Source organism: Notolepis coatsorum (assembly GCF_963971535.1).
Source record: "Notolepis coatsorum genome assembly, chromosome: 5".
Lineage (NCBI taxonomy): Eukaryota > Metazoa > Chordata > Actinopteri > Aulopiformes > Paralepididae > Notolepis > Notolepis coatsorum.
In genome coordinates, this window is record NC_140169.1 from 52,195,713 (window position 1) to 52,219,817 (window position 24,105).

The 24,105-nt window shown below is 47.3% G+C and overlaps 1 protein-coding gene across 1 annotated transcript in view; it reads left to right on the forward strand.

Annotated features, from left to right (window-relative positions):
- angel2 (angel homolog 2) overlaps positions 1-24,105 on the forward strand; it is a 53,184-nt gene that overhangs the window by 4,150 nt on the left and 24,929 nt on the right. The window contains exons 2-5 of the mRNA XM_084314096.1: positions 677-2,007; positions 6,720-6,943; positions 10,928-10,997; positions 23,627-24,060. Coding sequence (XP_084170222.1) covers positions 684-2,007; positions 6,720-6,943; positions 10,928-10,997; positions 23,627-24,060 — 2,052 coding nt within the window. The 5' untranslated portion in view covers positions 677-683. The remainder of the gene's footprint in view (positions 1-676; positions 2,008-6,719; positions 6,944-10,927; positions 10,998-23,626; positions 24,061-24,105) is intronic.

The window sequence follows — 24,105 nt, forward strand, 5'->3', positions numbered from 1 at the left end:
CTTAACAATTCATGGAAATCACATTCACAGGTTTGGTGTGAACGGTGCTCTGCCCGAATCAGGCCATCGCTCACACCAAACCTGAGGAATGCGCTGCACTCGACCGATGCGCCAACTCGCTAAGTACCCACCTGGGACTTTGCATAACAATAGCTCAGGTCGTCAAGTGTGTTCAAATACGTCCTCAGATACATTCACACAAAACTTGTGAATGAAATGTGTTCCATTCCATTCGTAGAGGCAATTAGGCATCGTCTTTAGTCTGTGCGTATGCGAGGGAACATCTGTGCGCAAGCGCCCAGGAGCGCACGTGTGGCGTCATTAAAACATTGTGCAACCAGCTTTGAAATCAGCAACGCACGCCTGCTTAATGTGAGTGACACTACAATATATGCAAATATTTCTGATTGAACAGCTCCCTTGACACTTGATGGTGGAGGAGTCCAACACAGTGGCTTTGGAGATGTTTGTGTTGTGATATTTGGGATGATTTGACTCACTGTCGACGTTCTTAAGACTTGTTTAGTTGTGATTTCGCTCTGACTCGCCGTAAAAGTCCTACTACTTTGTGTACTGTTACAGTTGAGTTTTTTTAATTAAGCGTTTGTCTGGTCTCTCCCCTCTTGTCTCTCCTCTTGTCTCTCCCTCTGGTCTCCCCTCTTGTCTCCCCCTCCAGCCGGTCCATGTTCCCTCGCCAGCTGAGCTCGCTGGGCTCCATCCTTCCTCCCCACCGCCTGCTCCCTGCCTCCGCTCTCAGGGCTGGGTTCAGGAGCGGCGCCCCCTGGTGGTGGGTCCAGGGAGGTCTCCCCCCCCGCCCGGCCAGGCTCCGCCTCCCGGGTCACGTCTTCCGCTCTTCGGCGGCTCTAGACCGCGGCGCTAACCGGCTCGGCGGTAACTTCCTCCCCGGTCACTGCGGCGCTCCGCCGGAATCCTTGGCCCCGTTTTTGCCCGGCTTCCGACCGCGGCTGTTCCACCGCGCTTCCTTTGGCGGTCCGATGGACCGGGCGCTGGAGCCGCCACGCAAGCGGAGGAAGAGCTCCAGCGAGGGGAGGAAGAGTGCCGAGGACAAGGGAGGAGGAGGAGGAGGATTGCCGGGGAAGGCAGGGGCCAAGGCGAAAGAAGGAGGACCCAAGAGGGAGCGCTCTAGGCTGGATCCCAGTGCCGTCGCCAGCCCCGGGCTCCCGGACTCCAGCCGGTCTGAGCAGGGGAGGTCCAAAGAACCTCTAGGACCTGGAGACAAAGAGAGGAGTGTCAGCGAGCAGGGGCGGTCCAAAGAACCTCTAGGACCTGGAGACAAAGAGAGGAGTGTCAGCGAGCAGGGGAGGTCCAAAGAACCTCTAGGACCTGGAGACAAAGAGAGGAGTGTCAGCGAGCAGGGGCGGTCCAAAGAACCTCTAGGACCTGGAGACAAAGAGAGGAGTGTCAGCGAGCAGGGGAGGTCCAAAGAACCTCTAGGACCTGGAGACAAAGAGAGGAGTGTCAGCGAGCAGGGGAGGTCCAAAGAACCTCTAGGAGCCAGAGACAAAGAGAGGAGTGTCAGCGAGCAGGGGCGGTCCAAAGAACCTCTAGGACCTGGAGACAAAGAGAGGAGTGTCAGCAAGCAGGGGAGGTCCAAAGAACCTCTAGGACCTGGAGACAAAGAGAGGAGTGTCAGCGAGCAGGGGAGGTCCAAAGAACCTCTAGGACCTGGAGACAAAGAGAGGAGTGTCAGCGAGCAGGGGCGGTCCAAAGAACCTCTAGGACCTGGAGACAAAGAGAGGAGTGTCAGCGAGCAGGGGCGGTCCAAAGAACCTCTAGGAGCCGCAACTCAGGCCTCTGAGACGAACCCTGCTTGGTCACATCCCAGCCACCACCAGCAGGGGGTTCAGACAGCAGCCTCCCTCCTGGCTCCTGGGCCCCCCGCTCAGCCTCAACACACCCCGCGCACCCCCAACCCCTGGTTCAGAGACGGAGCCCAGGAGCAGCCCCTGCCCCCCCCCGGGACCTTCCCCCCTCGCAGAGCTGGAGGTAGGTGTTCAGGACTTTGATGTTATCAGGATGACTTGTTTGCAGTCAACATTGTCGAAACGGATTGTTTTTTGAATCGCTTCATTTCCGTTTTATAGCATTTTGAAAAGCCCTCGTTTTCAAGGAAAATATAAAGATTCCGTGATAATCGGCATTTACTGGAATATTCGGGCATACACAAAAACGTTGTAATTTTTTTGCCTATTTATGAATCGTTTTCAAATAAACGCTAGATTAGCGATAGTATATGTGTACTTATGCACGTTATAGAAGCGGGCTGAAATATCGATTCTCTCATTTCCTGATCAGCGGCACACAAACACACACACACACACACATAGGGCACACGTTGATATATAGGTCAAAACGGATCCGATTACCCTAAGACTGGTAAAATAAATTGCTTACCTCAGATCAGATGTTATCCAAAAAGATTATTCCAATTCCTGATCGCCATTCCAAATATCGATCGCGTTTATTGATTCAGCGTTGGGTGCTGGAAATACATAATCCACGCTGTTCTGGGGCCGGCGATCAACACCGATCTCTTCAGTTGCCTCGCCGGAGAAGTAACATGAGGAGGCTGGACCGCCCCCCCCCTGATGGGGTGCAGTACCACAGGAGAGACGATAGGGGGCGGTATCTTCCCAATTGAGCTCAGAGAGACTCTGCAGCACTAACCCGAGGCTCGATTGATGACATATGAATTCAAATCGGCAATAAAAAAAAAACGACATAAACACGCTATATAGTGTCGGGTGGCATTCATAGGTCGGCATGAACTAACGACAAAACGCGTCGCTGGCATCCAAAGTGTTAATAATGTTTGGCACACAAAGACCGAACTGACTGAAAAATATAGGCAACATTTGTCAAAGTATTACCTCGTCAATATACCCCCCTTCCCCACTAATCGAACTGGTGTCGTGGAGTCACTTCTCTGTGAGCGTTTCCACGGTTAGCTTGCGGCTAACATTAGTTAGCTCGCAGCTAAAGTTAGTTAGCTCGTAGTTAACATAACGTTATATAACCGAACAATACACACATGCCCCGAATGCGTACGTTCGGTACGACCTCCACGGTTCAGGGCATGTGTGTATTGTTCGGTACACTGTTCGAATGCGTACTCCTAATATACATATATACAATACAATACAGAGTAAAATTAGTAACAGTGAGGTACAATGCAGAGGTAACGAACTTAGTGCAAATGAGGTATGAATGTGGTGCAATCTCTTTAACACTTTGAGTGCCAGCCACGGCATAATTCTTTAGTTCATGCCAAACGTTGAGTGCCAGCCGACGAGATATCTCGTTTTTAATCGTTATTTTTTTTATTAGCGATTTCCATTCATATTTCATCAATCTAGCCTCACGTTACCAGTGGGGATCTGTCTGAACTCGAATTGAGAAAATACCGCCCCCTATCGTCTCCCGGATGGTACTGCACCCCTTTGGATTGGATTGAATGAAACTTGTGGGAAAAAAAGAGTCCGGAATCCACATTTTACTTCTCAGGCAAGTAACCCGAGCCGATCGTACTCATTGTGGACCATCAGAACAGCGTGGAATATACCCAGCGTTAGGGGTGGACGGTATAAACGGTATACGGTATAAACGGTATGAATTTGCTCTACGGTATGGATTTTGACTATACCGTATAACCGGTAGTGCAGCTCTAAAATAGCAATGACGTCATGTAACCACAGCGCGACTATTTCACTCGCATTTGCCCCTAAAAATAGATAGAATTAGTCATAGATAATAGATATGTGCGAACTAGAAAAAGTTATTTAGGAGGCTTCGCGCAGTGGGCGTGCCAGCCCCTCCCGCACGCATGTAAACACGGGTCTACTAGTAGTCTAGTGGGACGGGACGTCTCCCTGAGCTAACGTTAGCTTAGCTACCGTTACAAAATGACCCAGTCAACTATTCACTTTTAGTTTAATACATGATGAGGCATTGTCTAACCGAACGGTATCTAGTCGGCCAGCTACCGATAGCTCCTGACATCAACAAACGCTCCATCAAGTCTAGTAGAGTAGACGTGTATGATAGCTCCGTTAGCCGTTAGCTCACGTTAACGCAAATTAGTTCACCGTTCAAAACGAAATGTCCCATTGAACTAAATAATTCACTGAGGCGTTGTATTAACATTATATATCCGGCTAGCAGTAGCTACAGATAGCTCCTGATATCAATGTCTTATAACACTGATTCGATGCGTATTCGAGCTGAGGGCTTGCTAACGTTATAGTACCAATACAATAGGGTCCAGGTGCAGCGCCGGAGAATCCTGGCCGTAGCTCTGCTCGAGGCTACTAGAGTATAGGTCCAGGTGCAGCTCTGGAGAATCCTGGCCGTAGCTGGAGGCTACTAGAGTACACACAGACAGTGGAGCTTGTTGCGTGGTGGCGATGTCTCGCAGATAATACAAGTACAAGTCTAATTATATAATATATATATTTTATAAAAAAAAAAAAAAAAATTATATAAAATAAAAATTTTTTTTTATCAAAAACGATGATACCGTGATATATACCGTTACCGTCTATGCTTCAAATTATACCGTGATATAAATTTTAGACCATACCGTCCACCCCTACCCAGCGTTGGATCAATAAACGTGATCGATATTTGGAATGGCGATCAGGAATTAGAATAATCTTTTTGGAGAACATCTGATCTGAGGTAAGGAATCTATTTGACCAGTATTAGGATAATCAGAGATATTTTCACCTATATATCAGCGTGTGCCATATGTGTGTGTGTGTGTGCGATCAGGAAATAAGAGAATACATTTTTCAGCCCGCTTCTATAGTGTGCATAAGTACACATATACTATCGATAATCTAGCATTTATTTGAAAACGATTCATAAATAGGCCGAAAAATGACAACGTGTTTTGTGTATTCCAGTGTATTCCAGTAAAGGGCGATTATCACAGAATCTTCTGAAATCTTCTGGAAGTTTCAAGAAACAAGCGTTTTTCAAAATGGTATAAAACAGAAATGAACCAATTTAAAAAAAAAAAAAAAGGAAAAAAAAATTATAAAAAAATAAAATCCGTTTCGACAATGTTGACTGCAAACAAGTCATTGATAAGCGACGGCCATATTAGACACATTGCCGGCATTCAACAGGGGTAAATAGTAGGGATGCCCCGATCGATCGGCCACCGATCGTTATCGGCCGATAATCAGTATAAATATGCGATCGGGGAATTCCGATATTTAGTCATATTCGCCGATCGCGGAAACTGATCAAGTGGATATCTCACTCGCTTGTCTCAGACGCACAGGACCTGCAAACTGCTCCTCCTCCCTAGCCCCGCCCGTACCCGTGTAGAGTTTGTAAACACACGCCTCCTCTGCTGAGTCTAGATAGTGCATTCGACCTGAGCTAACGTTAGCTACCTAGCTATCGTTACTGTTTAAACAAAATTACCCAGTCAACTATTCACTTTTAGTAGGCATTGTCTAACGGTATTTAGCCGGCTAGCTACCGATAGCTCCTGATATCAACAAATGCTCCAGCAAGTCTTGTAGTGCATGTTGATACCTCCGTTAGCTCGCGTTAGCTGACGTTAATTCAGTGTTCAAAACGAAATGTCCGATTGAACTAAATAGTTGTCTTAACGTCATCTAGCCGGCTAGCAGTAGCTACAGATAGCTCCTGATATCAATGTCTTATAACATTGATTGAATGCGTATTCGAGCTGAGGGCTTGCTGAATGTGAAATGACCAAAGCACTTAACGTTACCAATGGGGTCCCGCTGCAGCGCCGGAGAATCCTTTTGCTCGCTATCTGCAAACAGCTCCACTGTCTGTGTGTACTCTACTAGACACACATAGCGAGCAAAAGGATTCTCCGGCGCTGCAGCGGGACCCCATTGGTAACGTTAAGTGCTTTGGTCATTTCACATTCAGCAAGCCCTCAGCTCGAATACGCATTCAATCAATGTTATAAGACATTGATATCAGGAGCTATCTGTAGCTACTGCTAGCCGGCTAGATGACGTTAAGACAACTATTTAGTTCAATCGGACATTTCGTTTTGAACAGTGAATTAACGTCAGCTAACGCGAGCTAACGGAGGTATCAACATGCACTACAAGACTTGCTGGAGCATTTGTTGATATCAGGAGGAGCTACTAGAGTACACACAGACAGTGGAGCTGTTTGCAGATAGCGAGCATTTTGACTTGTTGCGTGGTGGCGATGTCTCGCAGATAATACAAGTACAAGTCTAATTATATAATATATATATTTTATTAAAAAAAAACTTTTTATATAAAATAATTTTTAATTTCTTTTTAATCAAAAACGATCGGTATCGGGTCGGTATCGGCCGATATGGCTCACGACGATCGGTGATCGGTATCGGTGGCAAAAAACGTGATCGGGGCATCCCTAGTAAATAGGAAACGGAGGCCGGCACTGAAAGTGTTAATAATAGATAAATATAAAGTGTGTTAAAGTGTCTAAAGTGAGTGGTAAGGTGAGTGTTTGTTTAAAGTGAGTGTGTACGTGTGGATGTGAGTGTAGATGATGGGTTGTGACATAGTGTCATGGTCACTGAGCCTCCTGACGGCCCGGGGGGATAGAAGCTCCTCCTGGGTCCTCTCTGTGCCGGCCACGAGGCTCCGGTAGTATCGGCTCCACTGATGAACCGGTGCTGACGCTGCAAACGTGGCTCTTCTCCCTCCCAGCCCTGCAGCGCGCCTGGGAGACTTCCTCCGCCTTCAGAGCCGCCCTCCTCCAACCGCCACCAGGGGACGCTCCGTTTGACTTCTCGGTCCTCTGCTACAACATCCTGTCTCAGGACCTGCTCCACGACAACTACTACCTGTACAGACACTGCCACCCCGGCGTGCTGCCCTGGCAGAGCCGGCTCCCCAACCTGCTGGCGGAGGTCGCGCATTACGACGCCGATGTGAGTGTCTGACACCGCGTAGCGTGCAATCAGAATCAGAGTCAGAATCAGAGTCAGAATCAGAATCAGAGTCAGAGTCAGAGTCAGAGTCAGAATCGGAGTCAGAGTCAGAGAGGTCAGGTCTTCGTTCAGGGTTCGTACGGGTGCTGGAAATCCTTGAAAATGCTTGTATTTCAATGTGCTGTTTTCAAGGTTTTAAATGTGCTTGAATTGTGTATAAAGTGCTGGAAAGTTATTGAAATTGTAATTGCATTTTATACTTTAATAATAAATCGCTATCTGACTGAATAGTTTGGTTTTTAGACAAAGAAATAAAATAAGTCGGAGCGACTCGCGAGCCTATTTTGCGTTCGCCTTTCATGCAAAATGAAATGTGGCTCGGCCCCACCCCGTAGTGTTTTTACCTGTGCCATGAGAACAGCGCGCGCGCGTGTGTGTGTGGCCAAAATGCTGGGAGGCTGCCGTTTTAATGAGCTCTGGCTCGGAGATATCAAATATAATTCAGAGGAGAACATCCTCGAGTAGCCGTGTGCAAAATATGCAGAAAGGACTTGAAGATTTTTACCATGGGGATTGGGGGAGTCTGCACGTTCGAGCCACGTTGAAAGGTGAGCCACTGAGCCATGGGTGTTATTAACGTGTCTCGGCCTGGCTCGCCAGGTAACTAAGTTCGAGACTACAAGTGCTCCACAGTCCACACCTGTCTCCGTAAATGTTTGTTATAAAAATACCACTTCAATAATCGAAATAGTCAAGTAACAGGCAAAATACACTAATGGAATTACAAACTCGTGTTTACCGGACTCTGTTTTTCACCGCAGTGTTGTAGCATGTAACGTTAGGCAAATCAACGTTAGCTAATTTCCTTTCATGTATTTCAAAACACGAAAACTTGTTGTGTATTGAAATGGTATTTTATTTTTATAACGGAACATTTACGGAGACTGGTGTGGAACTGGTGTGGAGCAGTTGTAGTCTGGAACGCAGTAACGTACTGTCTACCTGTATGTCGTGTATGTCATAAATGTTATGATGAATTGAAAATGGCGGACCCTGATGTAAACAAGACGAAAGTATTTCTCTGGTCTGCATCCCCTTAACAATTGTGTGTATTGAGCCATAGTGTATTGTACCCATTTAGGGCTGGGCGATATGACGATATTATATAAATATCGGGTACAGTTCATTAACGATACACTTTTTAAACGTATCGTGGATATCGTGATGTTTTGCCCAAGAGGCTTGTGTTGCGTCAATCTGGTCCACACGTTGACACTTTTGAACAGCGCCGCCCCACACACACACTACTGCATCAAAAGTTACTACTTATGATAACAAAGGCATTCGTTTTGTGGCATTGACGTTATATAGTTACACTTTCAATAACATCAGCGTATTTACATAGCAACGACCGAGGTCGACCTAGATATAGCAAGCATTAGCCGTTCATATCTCAGCCCGTGCTGACTCCGTTGTGCCCATTCTGCGGTCTGTTAATAACGTTTTCAATCAGACAGATGTATGGAAAGGCTTTTATTATAACATCCGTTGCAGTAAAATCATTATGCCTCCAGTCGTTTAGTCATTCTGCAGAGCTCAAAGCTAAACGTCGGCCGCGGCGAGCTACCGCTGCCATTGTTGTTTTCATTGAGCTCTCCAATGGCGGAAGTAAAAAATGACGCTTGCCGAATGACGCTTGCCGATTGGTGCTAAGAACAGCAGGGCGGGTGCAAGCGATGTGACGTAATTGGCAGACGCGACTGTCAATCAAAATGATTCTGTTTGCCGACTGAATGAATATAAACGTTATTAACAGATTGCAGCATAGGTACAATACAGTACAGCTCAATACAACAACAGTCAACAGTGGACTGGAGGATGCAGACCAGAGAAAGACTTTCGTCTTGTTTACATCAGGGTCCCCCATTTTCAATTCATCATATTTCATATCTAAATCATATAATATCTCATTGCTAAATATATGCAATATATAATCTAATAATCCAATAATCTAAATCTAATATATAATATAAAAATGCTAAATGCATGGGTATTTTATTTTGTCTTTAATGTTAGCTTGCAAACTCAAATACTGTCTTGGTAAGCCTCATAATGAATTGTTTGGGGAAAAAAAGAAAAACATCGTGATGCGTATCGTGTATCGCCGAAAGGTCAGAAAATATCGTGATATCATATTTAGGCCATATCGCCCAGCCCTATACCCATTCTGCAATCTGTTAATAACGTTTTCAATCAAACGTGACGAGCCAGGCCAATTTTAGCATGTTTATTTATGGAATATGCAATCTAACAGCTAACGTGACCTTTACAGTTAATTACATGGATAATAATGTTAAGGTAGTTGGTTCATTCCAGGCCATCATTAGACTCAGTCTAAAATTCATAGGCAGTAGCCTATAAATGAAAATGAAATATACATTTATAATATCATAATGATCCATTTAGATTAGATGTCAACATTAAACAATAAATACTCTTAAAGTTAAGTGCAACCAGTGAGATTAAATTAATAAAACACTTTGTTTTATTTATAACATGCTGCTCCTTTTTATTTAGGGAAGAAGCATCAAATTCTGATGAAAGCACGTCTAAATCCAGGTCCTGCATTAGTGGATTATTTCCAGCAGACAAGCAATGCATCAAGCAGCACAGCTACATCCACATCAACAACCAGCAGTGTAGTGAGAGCCAGAGCAGCCAGTGGAGGAGCTTGCAGTGGAGTTGCCCCTCTACCATCCCCAGGCTCATCCAAGAACCAGTCAACCAGCAACACCACAGGCACCATTAAATCATTTGTTACCTCTAATCCAACACTTCAAGCTGAAATATGCTGGGCAACAAAAGCTGTAACCAGCCACTATTCCTACCATTCATGTAATGACATGGGGGCCATGTTTCAAACAATGTTTCCTGACAGTGAGATAGCAAAGCAATTTACTTGTGGGGAGAATAAAGTGGCATACCTCACCACATTTGGGATAGCTCCTCATTTCTCTTCCCTGAAAACTTTATTAACAGATTGCAGAATGGGTACAATACAGTACGGCTCAATACACACAATTATTAAGGGGATGCAGACCAGAGCAATACTTTCGTCTTGTTTACATCAGGGTCCCCCATGTTCAATTCATCATGACATTTATGACATACACGACATACTGCATAACACATCGGCTCAGCTATATATCAGTTATATATGATGCCAAGTCTACATAATTTTGGTTGTTTAGCACAATAACATCTGATTTAATGTGATGGAAGAAGTGAAATAATCATTTTGAGTAAATATTTAATTTACCACAGCCGCATAAGATGCTGGAAAATCTTGAAAATGCACCTTGAAAATGCTTGAAAAGTGCTTGCATTTTGCCTTGGAAAAGGTGTACAAACCCTGTTCGTTGCCGAGTCGTTCACACATTTACAAGGAATTCGATTTTTGGTCGTTTGGTGCGACGTTAACGGACATACAATTACGGTAGAATAAAACAAAAGGTAGAATAAGATTACATTTTCTTTTAATATAAACTCGATTAAAATAGAAGTGCAATATAATGTAATTGGGCTGTGCACAATGTGGTCTCTCTCTGTCTCTCTCTCTCTCTCTCTGTGTCTCTCTCTTCTCTCTCTCTTCTCTCTCTCTCTCTCTCTCTCTCTCCCCTCTCTCTCTCTCTCTTCTCTCTCTCTCTCTCTCTCTCTTCTCTCTCTCTCCCCTCTTCTCTCTCTGTCTCTCTCTCCCCTCTCTTCTCTCTCTCTCTCTCTCTCTCTCTCACTCTCTCTCTCTCTCTCTCCCCCTCTCTCTCTCTCTCTCCCCTCTCTCTCTCTCTCCCCTCTCTCTCTGTCTCTCCCTCTCCTCTCTCTCTGTCTCTCTCTCTCTCTCCCCTCTCTTCTCTCTCTCTCTCTGTGTCTCTCTCTCTTCTCTCTCTCCCCCTCTCTTCTCTCTCTTCTCTCTCTCTCTCTCTCTAGATCTTGTGTCTTCAGGAGGTGCAGGAAGACCACTACGAGGCTCAGATCAAACCTGCTCTGCAGGCACAAGGTACTGTGTCTGTGTGTGTGAGTGTGAGTGTGTGTGTGAATGTGTTTGTCTGTTTGTGTCCGTGTGTCTCTGTTTGTGTATGTTTTGTGTCTGTGTTAGTGATGTTTTGTGTCTGTGTTAGTGATTGTTTATGTGTATCTAGAGCTGCCGCGGTATTGATATTTTCCTTGCCGCACAAATTTGCGAAATATTTCCTACCGCCGCGGTTATTACCGCACAGTGCGCAAAAAAAAAAAAAAATGTAATGCATTTCTTTTTTTTTAGTAGTCTACTCTTTATAGCATATAGCCTGCCTCTAGTCTAATGGCGCTTTTCCACTGCATAGTACCTACTCGACTCGACCCGCTTTAGGTACCTGGTACTTCGTTCCTTTTCCACTGCAGCCAGGTACTACTCCGTTTGTCTCCGTGTGGGGATGCAGGCGGGGCCGCTTGTGTACACTGAAAGCTCCGTGGGCATAGCCATGTCCGAGGGCTTGCAGCAAGCCAGAGTTTAACACAGTTTCAATCAATCAATCAATAACAACATTAACCAGACTCTCGTTGTGTCTATTGTGCTAAAGCTAACGTTACCTCATTGTGTCTATTCTACCAAGCAACCCGGGTTTAACGTTACCTCTCGTGTATATCTGCTGACGTTAGTATTAGGCTAATAACAACAACAAACTTAACACATCAGCGATCTTGTTGTGACACTAAACTCTCCGCTCGGTGGTACATTGGGTTGATGTCGGTTTTGTTTCATCAATAAATGAGGCAGAATACACAGTGAATCCATCCTTTTCTGTTTATTACACTTGGTGCTGTCGCAAACAAATCCTGAATGAAATACATCCTTAGCGAGGCAGTAAAGATGGCGGCTTTCTGTTTTTGTTCAGAGACTCCAACGTGTGACGCGTCTCTCTTCTGACCAATCAGTGGTCTGCAATGTTTCACATGACTTTTCTGGTACCACTTCTACCCAATAGGGTCGCTTGGAACCGAGTAGGGTATATCTGCAGAGCCGCAAGTCCAACGTCTGGGAGCTAAGGCTGAGCCCGAACCCTGTTTTTAGGGTTCGAACGTTCGCCAGGGTTTATCGAACGAACGTTCGAACGTTCGTTTTTTGTAATTTTTTTAATAAAAAAAAAAATGTATAAAAAAAAATTTATATAATTTTTTTTTTTTTTTTTATTATAGATCCTACGGAGGGCGGCATTGCATAATCTATTGGTGAAAAAACATGTTGTTTACAGTGGTGGCTGTTCATGTAAACATGTAATTAAACAAAGCACTCAGAAGAAAATAAACAAGCTACTGAGTACTGCATAAAGTTCCTACTTATGATAAACAATAGCCCTTGCACACCGCAGTCACGTAAGGGGCTAGATAAACAAATGCATTCGTTTTGTGGCATTAAGTACTGTTGTGAAGGGCCAGATTAAACCGAATATATATATTTATTTATATATATATATTTAATTGTATTTGTATATTCTCTAATATTCCCTGATATCCCTTGTATATTCCTTGTACAATATGCATTGAATATCCATTCTAGCCTACTGAACATCCCATAATAGTCTCCATTCTACTATTGGTCGAGACCTTGGTGCCAGGCTGCCATACCCCTCAGACCCAGTTCAAACGTACCGCTCAACATGTACGAACAAGTCCTAGTTCCGCGTAGGAATCTGGCTACCGCACCACTAATGGGACTATTTGTTCATAGTGCGTATATATACTGCGCTACTAAAGTAGGACTTCCTTTTCAGTCCAGTTTCTTACCCTCCAATAGAGTCACAGACGTAAAGCCTCCCCGCGACGCCACGTGTGGGAGTAAGGCCAAGTTCGCCTACCATCGGTATTGAGACATCGTGTATATTAATATTTGAATAGTCATATTTGGCACTATATCGTCGAGTTGGACGTAGTCTATTAAGCTAATAATAGTCTGTTAATATATAGTGCTTCGTGCGGTGAGAATACTACCGTAGTCAGTACCCCATCGTTTCGGGCAGAGAACTGGCTGCTTATCCAGGGTGGTTGACCCCACGTGAAGCTGCACCCGAGGAGCCCCAGAGCCGACGAGCGAGTGGACCTGTATACCGGATTACTCTACCGACGACAGCCCGCCTTCCCAGGCACGGATTATGCTTTGTATACGTTGATTATTCCATGGATAAAGACCCCCGACACTGCCGTGTGTTGGAACCCCCCCCCCCTGGAGAGGACGCAAGGTGAGGAGACGCTCTGCAAGACGAGGTCGCTTCACGTCTCTCCTCCGTGGACCGGAGGACGCCGGCCCACAAAGAGTCCACCTGCTTTCATCTGTGGTCCAAGGATCGCCGGCGCATTGAACGGCACTACAGTGGGTTCACCTGGGATACCCTTGGCCGGATGAGGCAGCCGGATTCTACCCCCCCCCCTTCCTACTCCTGTCGGCTTACAAGCGACCGGATTACCCCCCCCCTAGTGTATCCAGTCTATAATAATTAAAGTACCATTGCTGTTATTCCTTAACTATTCCATGTCGTATATGTACCACCTGCGCCTTCAGAGATTGGACATTCTCTATTGATATACCGACGAATACTCTTGCCATAAAAGTGCATACTAATTCCCATTCATAAATGTGATTGATTTGATTAAGTGCTTGCTCTACACACCATCGCTGTGTAGAAATAAAGACCTATTTCTAATTCGTACATTTGTGTTGGATCCGTTTCATCTACGTGACAGTGTTCATCATAATATATTTATGCAGAGTACTGGGTGGCCGAATATTAAGTACAAAGGTAGTGGTAGTAAGTATCATATCTAGTAATACAGTCAGGGAATTGTACCCCTCAGTTACAATTGGTCCTTCGAGCCGGAGGGTAATTAGTGTAATATTAATATAGTGTTATTAATATTGAAATGGCCTATGATGAACACTCCACGAAACAATCCTCCTAACCAACGCCCGCAGCGCGAACGACGGCTCCCTCAGTACTTAGAGGCTTACGCTGTCAGTCAACAACCTAGTCTTCTACTAACAGTAAACGCGGTAAAACTAGAAAGTAAAAGTATGTCTAACCCCAACGCCCAGACTACCCCGACCATAGAGGCCCCTACGGGCTCTAATGTAACTGACCAAGTTCACGGTGGGGACCAGTGGGAACCAGACATGACTTCACACCCCGCCAGTACTGAAGAAGTAGTCCCTGATGAGTCCCGGGAGGAATACAACGCTACCGAGAGAGAACTCGGCACGGAAGAAGACGGGGAGAGCACCGTGGAGATAGAGCTCCAAGGCTCCGCAAGGAGTACCCCGAGGGAAGGCTCCCCTATACAACCGCCTTCTCCCAGCGAGGCAGAGAGGACCCTACAGCAGGCCTTCCTCATCAGCCTGAACGCCGCTGCTGAACGCGACCGACTGCAGATCCAGCAGCGGAGCGAAGAAGAGCATATACGTCTAGAAATAAGACGCATTCAGAGAGAAGAGAATGTGGCCCGAGACCGAGCAGACAGCCAGCGAGCAGCTGCTGGTGCTCTACGGGACGCAGAGCGCGACAGACAGCAAGCGCAACTAATAGAACAGCTGATCAGACGGACAACACCCTCTCCCTCCGCCAGAGGCTCCAGGAACTCGTCTAGACACACCTCCAGGGCGGCATCCCCTAGCCGAGTAAACAACCCTGAACTTGACCAACAGACGAGGTCTATACCCCCCACAGACCACCTCCCCCCACCGGTCCAAGCGAGACCTAGCAACCGGGAAGGAGCAGCATATCCTGTGGAGAGGCTAAACCAGAGACTACAAGCACTGGATGACCTAACTGAAGACGAAGAGGAAGAGGAGGAGAACCACGCCCGACGACAGCACAGTACTCTACCGGACCAGGAGGTCCGGTACAGCCCAGGCTATACTCCCGCGGAGCTGCGCTACAGACCCCCGACTCTATACACGGGTGAGCACGACGCACGACCCGCACCGAGGAACAGCACCTGGACAAGCGGGCCATGGTACACTGCCGGTACCAGCCCATACCAAGGAGCGGGAGGAGACTCGCCTAGGAGGCCTCTCCCCCAACGCTCGCCGATGTATCCACAGTCAGCGTCATACATTGGCACGCCTATGGTACCCGACTTCACCCAAGAGAACCGGGCCCAGTATACAGAACTCTGCATGTGTCTGGAGACCATGTTGGTGGATGTATTGGATGAACGCCATAAATACGCCATCCTACTGAAGCACTTAAAGGTACCCCGCGCACATAATATAGCGCTCGCCTACGCGACTTCCACCACCCCATACACAGCAGCGCTGGTAGCATTGGACCAGAGGTATGGGCGCATATGGGATTACGTGATCCAGGAGAACCGACACATCGACCGCTTACCCCCAGCAATAGACAATCGAGCACTGGACGACCTGTCCATCAGAGTGCAGTCCCTGGTAGGGATGTTGGGAGCGCAGAGAGAGAAGGGGAGGCATGAACTTTACGCCAACTCAAATGTGGAAAGGATCTTGGAGAAGCTGCCGCCCGCTCGACAGGAGCGTTTTAGGCGGCAGAGAGACCAACGAGACCCGAATGGCCCCGAACCGAACCTCCTCGATCTAGCGGACTTCCTGGCGAGAGAAGTCAGCAGCCTACGGCTAGATACATTCGGACGGAGCACCCCTGGCTCCAGAGAAGGAACCAGACGACTAAATGATGGAAGAAGATCGGTGACTGTGATGCACCAATCGGAGTCAGTACCGAGCAGCAGGAGCCACAGTACCCCCTCCAGAACGGAGAAGTGGAAGATAGTGTGCCCCTACTGTGAGAAAGAACACTGGCTAGCGCAATGTGACTCCTTCCCCAAGCTGAACGCGGAGGAAGCAAGTCAATGGATAAAGTCCAACAAGCGCTGTTTTCGCTGTGCGCGCTCACACATGGCAGCCGAATGCCGCTTAAAGAAAAGGTGCACCAAGTGCGATGGAGCCCATCTGGACATACTTCACGACAGTAACAGACGGCGCCCTTCACCCGCACCATCCAGCAGCAAAGCGAGCGTCATGTACATCGATCCCGCCAGCAGCAGTGGAGCCCGAGTACTCCTAAAAGTAGTGCGTGTGACACTAAGCTACCAGAATAAAGTCCTGGACACTTACGCCGTCCTCGATGACGGGTCCGAGAAGACCCTTCTGCTCGCCTCCGCTGCGGCCCAGCTAGGGCTGCGGGGAAGCGAAACCCAAATGACAATTCGGACAATAAGACGAGATTTGAAGACGATAAAGGGCGAGAATGTCTCATTCTCTATCGCAGCAAGCGGCCAGCCTGAGCGACGGTACCATATTACAGACGCTTTCACCAGCCAAGAAATAGGACTGTCGCGGTACACATACCCCGTCGCCAAGCTGATGGAGAAATATGCACATCTGCGCAAGTTACCGATCCCGCTCATAGACAATGCTATGCCGACCCTGTTGATAGGCTCCGACCATGCAGACCTCATTGTCCCGATAGACCGGGTTCATACCGGACCCCGAGGCTGTCCTGCAGCAGTCGAGACCCGTTTGGGATGGACTCTCCAAGGCCCGCTCGCCAAATCTCTCAACCGAAGTACAGCCACTAGATGTCTCCACTCCCGAGTCACGGAGGGAGAAACCGCACTCCTGCAACACGTAGAGCGGCTATGGACCTTGGAACAAATGCCCTTTAAGAACGGAAAGAAAGACATTCGCTCTAAAGATGACATTTACGCCATTCACCTCCTCGAGACAGGGACCAAGAGAGTCCCGGTCAACGGCGTGTTGAGATACGCCACGCCACTCCTGCGGCGAGAAGGAATGCCTACTTTCCACGCCAAGACAGACGCCACAGAACGGTACCTGCTGAACACGGAGCGGCGCTTAGCCAAGAACCCCGCCCAAGAGAGTGTATACCGCGCTGAGATTGAGAAGCTCATCACAGCGGGACACGTCACAAAGATGGACATTAAAGAGGCTGACCAGACCACTGAATCGTGGTACGTGCCTCACCACAAGGTCCATCACAACGGTAAAGACCGCATAGTATTTAACTGCAGCTACCAGATCGGATCCCAAAATCTGAATAAAGAGTTACTGCCCGGTCCCACACTCGGCCCCTCCCTACTCGGCGTTCTACTCCGCTTCCGCCAGGAAAAGGTGGCCATCAGCGGGGACATTAAAGGAATGTTCCTGCAGGTGAGATTAGTAGAGGAGGACAAGCCCCTGTTACGGTCCCTATGGAGAGAGAAGCCAGGAGATGAGCACCCAGCCATCTACCAATGGGAAGTCCTCCCCTTCGGAACGACGTGCAGCCCCTGCTGTGCTACATTTGCACTACAGAAACATGTAGCAGAGGACCCAGCAGCGGACGAAGAGGTCCGACACAGCGTAAAGAACAGCTTCTACGTAGACAACTGTCTACAAAGCCTTTCAACCCAGGAAGAAGCCGAGGCTCTCCTGATTAAACTCCGCGCCTCATTGATCAAAGGCGGCTTTGATCTCAGGCAGTGGGCCAGCAGCGATCCGCAAGTACTGCGCAGCCTCTCCTCCGAGGACAAGGCAGCCAGCAGCGAGACCTGGATGGCTACAATCCCGGGAGAAGCCCAGGAGATGACCCTGGGATTGGTGTGGCGATTCAAAACAGATTCGCTTCACTACAGACACAAGCCCCTGACTACGGAGCAGGGAAGGCCGGCGGCGGCGCCGACCACCAGACGGAGTGTGTACACAACACTCGCCCGACAATATGACCCGCTAGGATGTATTCTACCGTACACCACCAGGGCAAAAATGATTGTACGAGCATTGTGGGACAAGGACCAGGGCTGGGACGACCCCATTCCCGCACACCTTGCATCCACCTGGAGAGAGTGGGAGATGGAGCTCCACTCACTCCCAGGCGTTAATATGCGCCGAAGCTACTTCCCACCCACGGTGAGGCCAGAGACATGTAAAATGGACTTACACGTCTTCAGTGACGCCTCAGAGGTCGCATACGGATCAGTAGCCTACTTGCGGGCCCAAGAAAGGGGGGGAGAGATCTACACAGCATTTGTCCTCGCCCGCTCGAGAATAGCCCCACGCAAGCAACAATCTATCCCACGCCTAGAGCTCTGCGCAGCCCTAGCCGGAGCGCACCTAGCCACGCTCATCCAACGTGAGCTCACCATACCGGTGTCTAGAACAATCCTGTGGTCAGATTCCACGACAGTACTCGCCTGGATCAAATCGGACTCATGCAAGTACAAAGTCTTCGTGGGAGTCAGAGTCACCGAGATTCAAGACTTAACCGAAGAGTTAACCGGAGAAACAGAGTGGCGCTACGTTGATACAAAACAGAACCCAGCTGACGTCATCACCCGGGGGATGCCCCTGGATGACCTCACCCGTCGCAATGTCTACAGTGACGGCCCAGCATTCCTAAAGCTCCCGGAAGGAGAGTGGCCCACGCCTATCCCGAGGGAAGCCAGTCAGGAGGAGGCTGAGAATAAGAAGCCTGTGTTCTGTGGATTGAGCACTGTTATCTCCGCAGACCCCAACACACTCCTGATGGGGCGGCTAGATCCTGCATTACCCCAGACAATGTACCGGCCTGAAGAAGCGAACGGCCGACGAATGTGGAGGTACAGCCAAGTATTAGCCGACAAGTTTTGGAACAGTTTCCTACTGCACTACCTACCGTCTCTACAGACCCGCCAGAAGTGGGTAAAGGAGAGAGACAATTTGACAGAAGGAACAGTCGTCATGATTATTGATCAATCACTGCCCAGAGCTATGTGGCCGGCCGGCCGCGTAAGCAAAGTGATCATCGGTGCCGACGGCAAGGTCCGAGCAGCTGAAGTGCTTGTCCAGGGTCGCACTTACACCCGTCCCGTGGCGAGGCTCATAGAACTGCCCCGACTCCCAGACACAATCGATGATGACCATGACCCTATAACCCTATGACTTTGTGAAGTTGACTGACCCCTACAGCAAACCCTTATGTGTAAATAGACAACGCGATTAATCTGTCTCTGTTTAACTGATTAGGTCTGGGACCAATCAGGGGGTGGCTGTTGTGAAGGGCCAGATTAAACCGAATATATATATTTATTTATATATATATATTTAATTGTATTTGTATATTCTCTAATATTCCCTGATATCCCTTGTATATTCCTTGTACAATATGCATTGAATATCCATTCTAGCCTACTGAACATCCCATAATAGTCTCCATTCTACTATTGGTCGAGACCTTGGTGCCAGGCTGCCATACCCCTCAGACCCAGTTCAAACGTACCGCTCAACATGTACGAACAAGTCCTAGTTCCGCGTAGGAATCTGGCTACCGCACCACTAATGGGACTATTTGTTCATAGTGCGTATATATACTGCGCTACTAAAGTAGGACTTCCTTTTCAGTCCAGTTTCTTACCCTCCAATAGAGTCACAGACGTAAAGCCTCCCCGCGACGCCACGTGTGGGAGTAAGGCCAAGTTCGCCTACCATCGGTATTGAGACATCGTGTATATTAATATTTGAATAGTCATATTTGGCACTATATCGTCGAGTTGGACGTAGTCTATTAAGCTAATAATAGTCTGTTAATATATAGTGCTTCGTACGGTGAGAATACTACCGTAGTCAGTACCCCATCGTTTCGGGCAGAGAACTGGCTGCTTATCCAGGGTGGTTGACCCCACGTGAAGCTGCACCCGAGGAGCCCCAGAGCCGACGAGCGAGTGGACCTGTATACCGGATTACTCTACCGACGACAGCCCGCCTTCCCAGGCACGGATTATGCTTTGTATACGTTGATTATTCCATGGATAAAGACCCCCGACACTGCCGTGTGTTGGAACCCCCCCCCCCCCTGGAGAGGACGCAAGGTGAGGAGACGCTCTGCAAGACGAGGTCGCTTCACGTCTCTCCTCCGTGGACCGGAGGACGCCGGCCCACAAAGAGTCCACCTGCTTTCATCTGTGGTCCAAGGATCGCCGGCGCATTGAACGGCACTACAGTGGGTTCACCTGGGATACCCTTGGCCGGATGAGGCAGCCGGATTCTACCCCCCCCCCTTCCTACTCCTGTCGGCTTACAAGCGACCGGATTACCCCCCCCCCCTAGTGTATCCAGTCTATAATAATTAAAGTACCATTGCTGTTATTCCTTAACTATTCCATGTCGTATATGTACCACCTGCGCCTTCAGAGATTGGACATTCTCTATTGATATACCGACGAATACTCTTGCCATAAAAGTGCATACTAATTCCCATTCATAAATGTGATTGATTTGATTAAGTGCTTGCTCTACACACCATCGCTGTGTAGAAATAAAGACCTATTTCTAATTCGTACATTTGTGTTGGATCCGTTTCATCTACGTGACAGTGTTCATCATAATATATTTATGCCGAGTACTGGGTGGCCGAATATTAAGTACAAAGGTAGTGGTAGTAAGTATCATATCTAGTAATACAGTCAGGGAATTGTACCCCTCAGTTACAAGTACGTTATATAGTTAGTGTTACACGTTCAATAACAGGTATTCACTCTTGGTCGACGGGAAGGAGAGAGGCGCGCGCCTCTGCTCCTTCCACCGTCTACCTCGGAACGGGGGACGACAGAGAGACACCGGCGGGGTGCCGCCGGGCTCCCAACACGCCTGCCGCCCGTCCGCCCTCGGCCAGAGTTGTTTACAACGCAACCACCTCCCGCCATGAAGCTCGCGCTCCGTGGCCGAAAAAGGCTGGTATTCATAATGATCCTTCCTCAGCGGGGAGCTACGGAGTCTGTTCACTCTGTTGTGCTTCTCGGTCTCGCAAGCAGATAAATGTATTGCCGGAAGTAAAAAAAAAAAGAATAAACGCTTGCCGATTGGTAGTAACAGCAGAGGCGGGTGCAAGCGGTGTGACGTAATTGTCAGAATCGCCTGTCAATCAAAATGGTTCTATTGCATTGGTTGAGACAATAGTATCCAGCTACAGCCCGGCAGAGACCACACTGGTTGAGCCGAGCGCACTCGGGGGACGCGCCGCTTCACATCGCCTCAACGTTGCGCGCCTGCTTTTTTCTTTTTTTCACCGAACGTTCGAACCTATTAATTAAAGTCCGAATGTCAGCGTAACGAACGAACGTTCGAACGTTCGGGCTCAGCCTTATTGGGCGCTACTTTATTATTATTAAAAAAAACAGCGGTGATGCGGTATTCAGCCCAACTCTGCGGTGGGCGTGATGCAACAGCGATACCGCGGTAATGCGGTTATCGCGGCAGCTCAGTGTGTCTGTGTGTGTGTCAGGATGGCATTGCTCTTCTCACACTCCCTCTCCATCTCCATCTCTCTCTCTCTCTCTCTCTCTCTCTCTCTCTCCCTCTCTCCCCTCTCCCTCTCCCTCTCCCTCTCCCTCTCCCTCCCCCTCTCCCTCTCTGCCCTACACACCTGTAGTTCTACATTCTCCCCAGCAGAGGGAGCCACAGTCTTTCTGTGGTTCACTTCTCAACTGTAACAGAGTATTATTCCCTTGTATCCTACAGGTCACACTCCATGTTGTTATCATTTGTGAAATCTGTATTATCTGTACTTTTAATACGCATGTGAGACAAACAGAATACACGTTTTGTATATGTTTGTGTGTGTATATATATATATATATTAGAGGTGGGCATAGATTAATTTTTTTAATCTAGATTAATCTATCTGCAATCCTGGATTTAATCTAGATTAATCTAGATTAAAATGGCTCAAAAAAATAAAAATAAAAACCTGCCGAAGGCATTCAAAATATGTGTGTTCTACCCAAATAATGACCAGAAGTAAGTCCTTACTTTTTCTTTCCTCCTTATGTTTCTCAGGCCAGGTGGCCCATTACACCATGAGCCCATCTCCCGTTTCCAAAATGCATTACAGACTGTTTGAAAAAGCTGTTTTGCTATGATAATTGGTAATGAAATATCAAAATAATGTTCAATAAGATGTACTTGTGTTTAATAAATTGTTTTATTCAGAAGTTAATACAAATAAATAATATTACCAGTACAGTACAGTATCTAGCACTCTCAGGAGCAAAACAGAAAGAATCATTTCAAACTTGAACTATGTGACATGGCTTGAATCAACTGCTCCAGTGGAGTTGCTCAGTGGCCAATGGTGTCAACTGTGGTTGTACTGGGCAGCTCCCAGGTGTGAATGGAACTGTGTGAATGTGAAGCAGGGCGTTCCTGAAAAAGAGCATCTGTGCTCAGAGAACCTACCCTGGGTAAATAAAGGTAAAAAAAAAAGAAAATGTAATTTTTTTTTTTTTTTTTTTTAGATTAATGCGTTAATTATATTATCGCGCGATACTAGTATAGCGTTAACGCAGCACGTTAACGCCGTTAACGGCCCAGCTCTAATATATATATATATATATAATATGTGTGTGTATATATATGTGTGTGTTAGGGGTGTAACGGTATGTGTATTCGTCCCTACAGGCTTCACGGTGCGGTACATGCAGCCATACGAAGAATACGTCTCAAAGTACCACTAGGTCAGGGGTCGGCAACCTGCGGCTCTTTAGCCAATCAGCTGCGGCTCCCTGGCCCAATTCTTTATTTTTTATTTTTATTTACTTTTTAACTTTTTTGTTCTCTTATTTTCGAGATCGATGTCATACTGTGAGACTGAAATATTTCATCAACTAAAATATTTAGTCAACTAAAATATTTCATCAACTAAAATATACGGTACGTCACGCCCCGCGCCTCTCCCTGCCGTCTGCAAGTGGCTAATCTTGAGTTTCCGACCCCCCAGTAAGCTAACCATGGATACATCCAAAAAAAGGAAAGTCTGAGGAAAATAGAGGGTTTAATTCAGCGTGGACAGATTAATTAGCTTTCACGACTAACGATGCAGGCTTTCCTGTAGGCCTGATATGTGGTGAGAAACAACAACAAACATTACTTTTTATTTTATAGATTTTCCACAAATAAGGGAAGGACTCAAATAGAGCTGCATAGTTCAGGGTTTTATTTCAAAGTAGGTCTACAGATGCCAGTGTTTTTTCTCCTTTTCTGTGTTTTATTTCAAAGTAGGTCTACACATGGTAGTCTTTTTTCAAAGTGGACTACTTTTTATTTTATAAATGTTCCACAAATAAGGGAAGGACTCAAATATACCTGAATAGTTCAGGGTTTTATTTCAAAGTTAATACATTGACAAATGTAGCCTATATCAGTTCGGTCTTTGTGTGCCAAACATTATTTAAGGCTGTAAACACTGTAAACCTTTTATTTTTTTTAATAAATGAGAAGCATGTTTAGATTTGAGTGTTACATTTTTTTTATATATAAAAAACAACGTATATCGAACCGAACCGAAAACCGTGACCCCAAAACCGTGATACGAACCGAACCGTCCATTTTTTGAACCATTCCACCCCTAGTGTGTGTGTATATACATGTGTGTGTGTATATGTGTGTGTGTATAATATATGTGTATATAATAGATGTGTGTGTATATAATATATATGTGTGTGTGTGTATATGTGTATATAATAGATGTGTGTGTATATAATATACATGTGTGTGTGTATATAATAGATGTGTGTGTATATAATATGTGTGTGTGTGTGTGTGTGTGTGTGTGTGTGTGTGTGTGTGTGTGTGTGTGTCTCTCTCTCTCCCAGGCTACCACTGCGAGTACAAGAGGAGAACGGGTAAGAAGCCGGACGGCTGCGCCGTGGCCTTCAAGAGCTCCCGCTTCTCCCTGCTCTCCTCCCACCCCGTGGAGTTCTGCCGGCCGCGCCTCGCCCCCCTGCTGGACCGGGACAACGTGGGCCTGGTGCTGCTGCTGCGGCCCGCCGGACCGGGGGGGCCCTCCGACCCCGCGCCCTCCCTCTGCGTGGCCAACACCCACCTGCTGTTCAACCCGCGCCGCGGCGACATCAAGCTGACGCAGCTCGCCGTCCTGTTGGCCGAGATCACGCGCTTGTCCCGCCTCCCGGACGGCACGACCAATCCCGTGGTGCTGTGCGGCGACTTCAACTCGGTGCCCGGGAGCCCGCTGTACGACTTCCTGACGACGGGCCGCTTGGAGTATCAGGGCCTCCCGATAGGAGCGGTGAGGGACACACACATGTACACACATATATATACACACAGACAC